The sequence below is a fragment of the Styela clava genome, chromosome 3, assembly GCF_964204865.1.
Source record: "Styela clava chromosome 3, kaStyClav1.hap1.2, whole genome shotgun sequence".
Classification (NCBI taxonomy): Eukaryota; Metazoa; Chordata; class Ascidiacea; order Stolidobranchia; family Styelidae; genus Styela; species Styela clava.
Genome location: NC_135252.1, coordinates 16,372,688 through 16,383,625, shown reverse-complemented (window position 1 = coordinate 16,383,625; position 10,938 = coordinate 16,372,688). Strand labels below are relative to the sequence as shown.

The 10,938-nt window shown below is 35.8% G+C and overlaps 1 protein-coding gene across 1 annotated transcript; it reads left to right on the top strand.

Annotated features, from left to right (window-relative positions):
* The first annotated feature begins 344 nt into the window (after positions 1–344).
* On the top strand, positions 345–10,725 carry LOC144420890 (carboxypeptidase B-like). Its single transcript, XM_078110719.1, has 7 exons — positions 345–366; positions 1,123–1,221; positions 1,945–2,055; positions 5,014–5,119; positions 9,444–9,508; positions 10,067–10,204; positions 10,678–10,725. Exons 2-7 carry the CDS (start codon positions 1,204–1,206, stop codon positions 10,723–10,725), a joined length of 486 nt encoding a protein of 161 aa, XP_077966845.1. The 5' UTR covers positions 345–366; positions 1,123–1,203.
* Positions 10,726–10,938: the final 213 nt, after the last annotated feature.

Genomic DNA, 10,938 nt, shown 5'->3' with positions numbered 1-10,938 from the left:
GAATGTAATGAAAAAGGTGTCATTGCCGGTAAACTAACTGATTACACTGGGTGATCTAGCTATGCATGTACCATTTTACTGTTAAACGCTTGTTCCTGCACACATATTTGTTGTCGTTTGGAAGAGATAGCTTTGGGATACCTAAATTTATGTCGTTTTATACCAAGTAACAGAACGTCGGAATCTATGAGGTAAAATCTTTCCATAATTTCAAGAATCCCCGTCAGTGGTTAAAAATATTATTATTGATAATTGGTATATTATATCTCAGACTGGATTACTGCATTTGGATTAGCAAACAGTGCCTTCGTTGAAGTCGCAAGCATCGGAGACAGCTATGAAAAAAGGCCAATAACAACAGTGAAGGTATGTAACAGCATAAAGTTTTAAAAACAATTTTTTCTACAAATACGCAGGCTTGTCCTTGGGAAACGTCCCATGGGATGGGATGAGACAGCACAAATTTGTATTTTCCATGGGACACAAAAACCGTATTATTTTGGGGGAAATGGTGGTAAAACATTTCGTTATACACTTCTTATCCATATATTTGAACATATCTCTCTTCTTAGCTATAAAGAGCAAAATATATTCAACATTAACAATATACTTCGTGAAGGGGCTAATGAACACATTTATAATATTTATGAACATAAAGTTAACGAAGTTCGTAAATTTTGTTGCTTTGTTTGTACATGTAGTAGACGCTAAACATCGTACATGTAGTCCTATTTATTAGACGCTAAACCTATATTTAATAATGTTTATTGAATTGTATTCCAATGGGAATCCTATGGGATGGGATGGGAATGGGACAGAAAAATTTGTCCCGTGGACAAGCCTGCAAACACGTAACCAAGCGAATATTATGACCAATCGAAAAATACGAATGATGACACATGGCTGAAGTAAACCGAATATATATTGTTTTCATTTTGTGGGCTCCACGTGAAAAATTATTATTATATTATCTATTATATTTCATTTGAGCTAATACAAAATTTGGAGATTTCTAATATCACTAATTCCGATAAAAAAAACTCGCTGCTCAAATAAGCTTCATAAATTTAATTACATATTTAATTATTATTGATCAGTCCAAGAATTTAATTTCATATTCAGATTAGCACTGGCTATGGGCGCCCTGCGTTTGTTATAAATTGTGGCTTGCACTCGCGGGAATGGATTACTCCAGCTACATGCATGTGGGTAGCAAATGAAGTAAGTTGTTATGCGTAATTTTTTTATCATGACGAAAATTTTACTACCTACTACTATTGAATTAATGCATGCGAAGGGGAGCAGTTGAGAGAGTGAGAAAGATTTATCATTTGTCAACCAGAAAAACGAGAATATCGGTCAGAGACCGAAGACTTATCGATCGAAAGATAGGGGATCCCCGAAACAGCGCTCTTACTCCATAGTGACACCTTGTGTCCCATCACTAATTAATTAATAAGTCGCTAATTATACGACATAATTCGCCCAAAACCAATAGGCTCCTGGTCCGAGATATGATGAATGCACATCAAAAATCAGGAGCAGATTCAATCTTGCTTTCGTGAGATATCGCGTGCATCTAACAGACATACAGACAGAAAAATACCTATCAACATACTTACCGATTTAAATCGGTAAGTAACAAGCAATGCAACAATAATAAAAATATACGACAATATACACAAAATTATTCGGTATAGACTGGGAAGAGCGATACGACCATACGGTCATCAGAGTCAGCTCCCCTCAAAGAATAACTAACAGAATTTTGCGATTAAAAGGGAGACGCAGTTATACCATTTATTATAAACATTTACATATCATTCAATTGCTCTGGAGGTCGGGGTGAACAAAGTGGCCTAATTTTAATCGAATTAACGACGCGGTCTATTCCAACTTCTTTGGGGTTTTGTTGCTCTAATACAAATATTCTTTTACTCGCAGTTAGTATCGAGTTATGAAATTGACTCTACAGTCGCCGACGTGATGAATAAAGTTGACATTTATCTTATTCCTGTCTCAAATCCTGATGGCTATGAATTTACATGGACTACAGTAAGTAACTGAGATTCATTTTAATAATTAATTATAATATTATTATTAATATAATAATGAATCAATCCGAACTTTGCCTGGTCGCATAGCTGACTGAAATATAGTTATATAAAGTGAAGTAGGTACGTGGGTGTTCTACTCCAGTACTATTAAACGTACTTTTGCCACTGAACTAGAAATATATGGAACGATCTTCTCTCTCGTTTTGCGTTGTCTACGCCAGGGGTTCTCAAACTTTTGGTGTTGCGGAGCCCTTGAAAAGATTAACTATTATTCACGGAGCCCCAAATGAAATGTTAAAATTGTTACTTTTCTATTAATATTCCTGAGTAAAATTAAAAGTACTTTACTTAATTTGAATGCTAAACCTTTTTTAATAGGGTTAATACAAGTCATAAATAAATCTAAATTTAAAAGATAAATTATGTATACTAAAACTGTAAATTTGACACTTGATAAACATATTAATAAATTATGGACCGAATCTTTTCCCTTTTGACATTTTCAGAAGACTTACAAAGCCGCTGTATTTTGTTACATTCGCCGATGGTTCTCCTCAGCATGGCATGTTTTTAACATCTTTACGTCGGTGTTTCTTCTCCCTAAATCAAAAATTTCCGTCGGCACGTACATGTATTGTTTCACAATGACGACGATAATTGCTTTTTTGTTCTTGTGGGGAATTATGAGTTCAATGTGAAAAACATGTTACCATATCGTCACGCTAATACACGAATTGCGTAAGTCATTTTTGGCGATTTTGAGTTTTTTTTTTATAAAATAGGTATTTATGTGAGGCTGCGCACCTGTCTGTTAACTCAGATTTTATATTAAGAATTCCGAAACCCATAAAAATGAAGATTTAGTATGACATGCACATTTGTGCAATTGTTTCGTCATAATGAATTATCATTGTTACCGCAGGACTATTGTGACGTCACGAAGGCAAAATAACCTCGGCGAAGTACTTACGAGTTTTTGCATCTCGGATTCTAGCTTAGCGCGTATTAATTTGAATTTATACTACAGTATAGGAAGGCGTGCACTTGTGATATTCACTGTCCGAGTCCAATTCACCTTGGTTGGCTTATATATTGGGTGTATTGCTGTTTTATTCTTTATATTTAATCTTAGTCTTTTTTCGGTGGGTGTGCGGAACGTGTTATATTGATGAAATATATATTTTTAAACATAAAAAATATTGTAATTAAAACTGATTAGCTATTTTGGGGATTAGACATTGTAGATACTGAGAATTACATTCGTTTTTGGAATGTTTAGTTTTCAGGACTGGTGCATATAGTAAAGTTGCAAAATTGCGTATGTGCCCAAGTCATAAACACATTTCTACCTAAGTCACAGTGCGCCATTATGACGTCACTTAACTGCGTCATACAAATTAACTTAAATCCTGCTACGATCAAAAAATTGAACCATGGCAAATTATTGACTCTCAATGGCATAACAATATCATTAGGAGGTTTTTTACGTTTTTCTCAAAACTGCTAAAAATGACTTACGCAATTCGGTTATTAGCGTGATGATATTATAGTCATCGGCGACAAAACGCTGAAAATAATTTAATAAAGAGGTAAATTCGAAACTCAAATTTCTTGATTGAAAAACGACATTCTGAAATAATAAAACTTAAAATGAAAGGTCACACTATAAATTTTGTTTCAGCAGTCTCACATCAGATCAAAAACGCTTTTATATAGGCATTGGAAATCACAAAATTTGGTGTTATGTTAGGTTTTCTCTGGTGATTCATCGTAGTAACTGCGAAATCGTAACACAGTCAATTGTGCGCGCGATGTACCTTTTTTCATTCTGAAACCACCGACGGAGCCGCATGCAATAAATTAATTTCAATCGTTCGTATTTTGCCGAGACCTTGTGATTTTTTAAACGACGATTAAAATATCAATTATTATCTTGCTTAAAAATAATCTCGAGTGCAAAAGAACAAATGAAGTTTGACAAATCCCAAGATCGCAAAAATACGACTCCAATTTATTTATAGTTGGCAGTTTATCACGTATTTTATGTTATTTTAGAATAGTAATCCTTTATTTTAGTAATCCTAATAGTAATCTCGAATCAAACGTGAGCACAATTATATTATTAGAACAAGACACTTTAATTAATTGCTCGCATCGGTCATGGATTGAATATTTTACGCAACAGAAATCTCGCAATCCGTTTTTTTTTTAAATCGCGAAGAATGTCGCGCGGAAGTTTCCGATTCCATTCCCACCCCCTCCTCAGAAGCCTGGCTGCGCTCCAGCTTATAAATAATTTCATTTTTTAATTTCGCCTCTTTGCCATATTTCGAGGCTATATATTGTTTCAGATATTATCAAAGCTGTTATTGCTTCTTTGAACTGTTACAAAATTAGCCAAGTCAGTATTTTGAAAAGTAATCGAATAGCTCGCGGAGCCCCTGGGTTTCTCTCGCGGAGCCCTCGGGCTCCGTACGGAGCACTTTGAGAACCTATGGTCTACGCGCGGGACAATTGACTGTGATCTATTAGCGTCTCATATTTAATAATAAACAATTCAAGATCAGGCGAATAGGCGAGAAAAATCGACGCAAATGATTGATATCTGTCAAATCCCATAAGAAATGCATTACGCGCTACGCAAAAGTTGGAAGTCTATCGCCAAAACGTGAGAGGCTCCAATTGGTCCCGCTAAAATGAGAGAGAAGCACACTCTACGTCTACATTTATATATCTCTGTGACTTTTGCGGAGTAAATCCAATTTGAACTCATACAGAGATAAAATCAACACACAGTGTTTGTAATGACAAATGTTCGTATATAGTAACCAGTTTCATAAAATCCAACATTCGTATCACACAAATGGGTTCAATAACACGCCAAAGCTTCCAAAATACTGCATATGGTTAATTTCCGAGCAATAGATTTGGTTTGATCCGGTTATTTATCTATCAGGACCGAATGTGGAGTAAAACAAGATCTAAGGCGACGAACAATGGTTGCACACTCCCAAATTGCGACGGAGTTGATCCTAACAGAAACTGGGACGATCACTGGGAAGGTTAGTCATAATTTTAGAACAACATATACCGTATTTCCCGGTTAATAAAATGAGGCCCGTTTTTAAGCCTGAAAAAATGGATTTTTGAATATAACCTGCCAATAAGACGGGTAGCAAAATCGCATCAACATCGGAATATCAAATTACCATGCAGTGACATTTGAGCGGTCGCCGCGTTTGCGCATTGGTTAAAACAGCCTATAATGACTTTTTCTTGTAGGGTGATATTCAATCCATGCATTGGTTGAAATAGCATATATTATAATGACTTTTCTTGTAGCGTAATATTCAATCCATAACAACTACGAAAATTCAAACTGTCTTTCAATTTCAATCTAATTGTGTTCAACCTAACTCGCGATTGCGTCCAGCATATGAGAACATTACCGATCTAAAATAACACGGCAATGATGAGGACGTGGGGATGCTATCTCCGAACTTTTTTGGTATTTTATGGTACGAATTGAATAATAAGGCGACACCAGCAAAATTATCATACTCGCCTAATAAGACGACCCCCACAAAATCAGGCGAAAAATTTTGGTCTAGAAATGCGACTTATTCGCAGGGAAATACGGTACATATCTGCGATTGACAAATATATAAACGAGAATATCAGTCGGAGACCGAAGACTTATCGATCTTAGATCGGTAATTAGTTAATAACTCGCTAATTATACATAATTAACCCAAAATCGATAGGCGTCTGGTCCGAGGTAAGGTGCATGCACATGCAAAATTTGGAGCAGATTCAACCACGCGTTCGTGAGATATCGCGTTCATCTAACAGACACACACACACACACACAGACATACAAATACCTATCAATATACTTACCGATCTTAAGATCGATAAGTAATAAATTACATGTGTATATAAGACGTATAATACGTAATACAAGCTGTTTCAAATTTTTTTATTCACAAAGATATGCAAGAACTAGTTACATAATATGGGAATAAAGTTATCGAGGATTAGAGCTCATTTTGTATTATGCATATTTAACAAAGTTTTCTATTATTCTGTATGTACTAGGGATTAGGGATGGGACGAGTCCGACATTACAGAGATTCGACGAATCCGAGTAATAGGTCAAAGACTCCAATCGAATCTTCCGAGTCCGTGACGTCACAATGAAAAAGCAGACAAACACGTTTTTGGCCACGCTACAGCAACGTGCGCTCACAAACATACGTCGTAGCTCATATTTTTTGCCTAATGATTTTGCAGGTGGCTGTCGAATCATTTCAGAAATATATTTTTTCTCTTTTTTGGCGCCCACAATACAAACATAAACAAGGGTCAATGTGCGCCTTGGTTACAAACTGCATATCCAGCCCACCACCTACCGTTAATTCTAGGCGGCTATTTCAAATATCTTATATGTTAATATGAAAAATAAAAAGCTTTTGACTACAATGCTTCATCATAATTCCAGATACTTCTAGCCGTAAACTTACTATGCCGCGCACGCAAATGGTAGATGCCACTCATCAATACAATATGGTACAATTGAGTGCATGTAAAAATTCTAAAATTCTCCATGTTTTCCATTGATCCCCTTTTAGGGAAAAGATTGCACGTAATAAACTCGATTTAAAATAGATTCCCCTTTGGGTTGAGCCAGAGCATGTTTCATTTTTACGGGAATCGAAAACTCAAAAATATTACGCTAACACATATTTTATTGTTCACATGTATATACCAAAAAGGATAGATAGTTTGAAGGCGACTGGCGGCGACATCAGTGTTATAAGCGATCAATAGTTTTCAACACGCGTTATATTATCTGGATATCTGTCGTCGTTTTTATTAGGAGAGTTTATATTACACACGAGGGATATTGTTACAGACTTATCCTTGATTTTTAATTAGTTAGGCTATGTACTAAGATTTATAGGGGTAAAAGTACAAACATAGGCATAGATTAGTGAAAACAGAATTGATTATAGACTCGGTAAAAATGGTGTGGACTCGAAATCGAATCCGAGTCTAAAAAATGCGTGGATTCGACTCGAATCCGAGTCCGGATCCGAATCTCGGCCCATCCCTCGAGTCGAATCCGGGCGTTTTTTGGACTCGAATTCGGTTTCTAGTCCACGTCGTTTTTACCGAGTCTAAAATCAATTCTGTTTTTACTAATTTACGCCTATGTTTGTACTTTTACCCCTATAAATCTCACTACATACCTTAATTAGTTTCAAGGTTAGATATTTAACAATATCACTCAAACTATCTAGCCTTTAGCGCAATATTTTTGAGTTTTCGATAAATATGAAACATGCGCAGAATCAACCCAAGGGGGAATCTCATCAATACCTCTTTTAAATCGAGTTTATTACGTGCAATCCTTTCTCTAAAGAGGGAGCAATGGAAAGCATGGAGCGTTTTAGAACGTTTACATGAACCACTAAATTGCAAGCATTGTATTGGCGAGGAGTGGCATCTCTCTGCAATTTGCGCACGCGACATAGTATATTTAAGGCTAGAAATATCTGGAACTACGTGAAAGCATTGTAGTCAAAAGCTTCTTAGTTTTCATATCGACATGTGAGAATTTCTAAATAGCCGTCCAGAAATGACGCAAGGTGGTGGGCTGGAAATTCAGTTCACAGGCAAGGTGCACATTGACCCACGTTTACGTTTGTATTATGGGTAGGGTTTTGTTTTTTTTATCAATTATCAATTCTAAAAAAACATCGTGTTTTAAAACAAGGGCTTGTTTTGAATCAAAAATGTTCTGTATTCTTTTATTTTTTTTATTGAAATACCCCCTGCATCGCCGCAAAACTACGCCAAAACGTTGCATTCTGGCAGCTGCACACGCAGCCGGAATTATAATTTTAAAAATGTAAGTAAAATTTTTTATTTTGACTTTTACCACTATTGCGTACATTTATCGCCACCCTATATCTCCACCGAAGTCATAAGATTTTACCCGGAATGTTTAGCCGAGATATCAGAGAGACGTTTTGAGTAAAAAAAATCGTGAAAATTAGCTCACGAGCCTACTACAAAAGCAATTCCATCAAGTGCAGCCGGCAAAACGAGTGGGTTGCGATAATGAAGAATATGCTTATATCGGCGGTAATCTACTGATATGAACAATGAGACACCCTAACCTAGCCTATGGTAATTGTAAGAGTCCTCTGATGCAAAGACGCCACAACTAATCTGTTATGACGCCATAATATGGATTTCTAGGTCATGTATTGACGTTTTTTTCATAAAATGAAGTCATTGTTACGGTTAATACTGTTTGGTTAATTTATGCGCAACATACTTTGTTTTTCAAGGTTGAAGTGAGTTTTTCAAGGTTATACAAACTCATTTATTCGATCGCATTTCAATTTTCGCAACGTGGTTTCATCGCAGCAGGGTCGTTCACGTAATGGCTTATCGGTTTCGTCTTACTGCGCCAACCACTGAACTACAGCTTGAGAAGGTGTGCATGAGCCTTTATCGATATTTGTGGCATTTGAAAGATTTATTGCAAATAAGAAGCGCTTGGCAAGTTTTTACATCCATTTTTCTTCAACCTATTTAATACAAAAAAATCAAATAGTACAGCCATTTAGAACAAAACAGGCAAAAAAAACTTGATTTAAAACAATTGTATTTAAACAATTCTCTTTGAACAAATCCCTAATTATGGGCACCAAAAAAGAAGAAAAATATATTTTTAAATTGATTCAACAGCTATCTGCAGAACCATTAGGCAAAAAATATGAGCTACGACGTATGTTTGTGAGCGCACGATGCTGTAGTATGGTCAGAAACGAGTTTTTCTACTTTTACATTGTGACGTCACGGACTCGGAGGATTCGATTCGAGTTCTTGACCTATTACTCGGATTCGTGATCTTTTACTCGGATTCGTCGAATCTCTGTAATGCCGGACTCGTCCCATCCTTAGTATGTACTATGTTAATGTAGCTATGATTTTGATGTTTATTCGGATGTTAACAAAGTTTAAATCGCATCTGGTTGTCACAATATTACAAGATTTATGGAAAGATATATAATAGTATACATGCACTATTTTGTTTAAACTTCGCAATACCACTATGTAAGTCTGTGCGACCAGCTAAGAACATGATAAAATTAATGCAAAAGGGTACCGGTCCCTGTTCTAGTCTAGGCTAACAAACTAGTAATCACTACTTCCCAAGCAATTTAATTTACTCGGGTACTTATTTTGTCTTCCTTTGCCCTGATACTACTTTACCTATCTGTTTTGTTTGAGTTCATATTAGTGTAAATAAAAAGAGAAAAGTGAGGGAATAACCCAACTAATCATAACCTAAAATTGTATTAATAACAGATGATGAAGGGTCAAGCACCCAATGTTGCAGCGATTTATTCAAAGGACCTACTCCATTTAGCGAGGTAAGTTATATTCGTGCAAAATCGTGTTTTGCAAGATATATAATATGCTCCCGGTATCGATATTCTAAACCAAATGCAGTCGACAAAACTTCATCTGGATAACAAAATCACATCCTATGCTTCCAGTTAGAATTCTATCCTCCGACTATTTAGGTATTAAATACACTCTCGTCTCCAATACTAATTCGAAAATATCGAAATTCTGTGAACTTCCGTCGCCACCAACTAAACTGAAATACATTCTATGCAAGTCGCTGTGAGAAACATTACGGGCGCTCGACTGAAAGTAGAAAGATTACCGGTACCACTGTCTTCCCATACGTCATTGGATAGTTTGATTCCAAGTAATATTCAAATTCAATTCTGTGACACTATATGGAGCCGCATTCTGAAAATCACTAACGTAACATAATATTATTTACCATATTGTAATTTTCATCAATGGCTTCACAAGAACAAATGCGACATCTTTTATTAGATAGGGCTAACCAGACAAACATTGGTGAAACTGATTCATAATATCAGATTGAAATCTTACAACACTTTAACGTTTGGCAGGTCGAGGTCAGAAATCAAAAGGAATTTGTGATGAACATTCCAAATATCAAAGCTTACATTGATGTTCATGCTTACAGTCAATATTGGATGTATCCATATGGATGGACGCAAGCTGCAGCAAAGGACGCAGCTTTTCTGGTAAGTAATCAATTATTATTGTAAACTTATTTAGATTTAATCAAACGAAAATATATCAAAAATAAGCAAAATACTGCTCAATAATACTATTTAATAGTCTCTAACTTAAATAGTTTTCTAGTATGTTTCACTCTGATCTCGGTTATGAAATACGCAAAACATCCAAGAGAATGGGTGGCAATGAAAATTCGATCCCAATCTCTAACGATTTCACATTTCAATGTAGGTTGTACTATTTCTGAGCAGAATTGCTTATGATATTATAATTTGACATCACCTCGTTTAGGTGTGAAAGGTATTAGTGTTATAAAAAGGAACAATTTCAAACAATTGGCCCTTGAGAATACAGATCCGTGATATAGCTGTGCTAGAAATCAAGTCCTGTGTATTTATGTTAAACCTATGGTCAGCTGTCGAGGAAGCCATGGCGTTGGAGCTGTGGTCCATCACTATTCTTCATTTACTTCATACAGATTCATTTCAACAAAGCACGCCTTTGTATATTACGAAATGAATGTTAACTCGCATTCCAATAACTCTTAAAGTTATTTATAAATTTACAAGCTTAAAATTAAACCTCCAAGTGAGTGCAGATAGAATCTTTGTAGTGAAATCTGAGCTGAATATTGCTTGAGTATCTAAAATAGTCCAAATTTATATTTGACTGTACAAGAACCTTGGGAGAATTTTCTTAAAAACAAGTTCTGTCGCATTCAAAGGTGGAAGATGACATC

Bases quoted from the DNA above. Each gene is read 5' to 3' on its own strand.
- LOC144420890 (XM_078110719.1), top strand. The intron at 2,056-5,013 runs GTAAGTAACTGA...TTTATCTATCAG, and splicing joins ATGAATTTACATGGACTACA to GACCGAATGTGGAGTAAAAC. The intron at 10,205-10,677 runs GTAAGTAATCAA...TACTTCATACAG, and splicing joins CAAAGGACGCAGCTTTTCTG to ATTCATTTCAACAAAGCACG.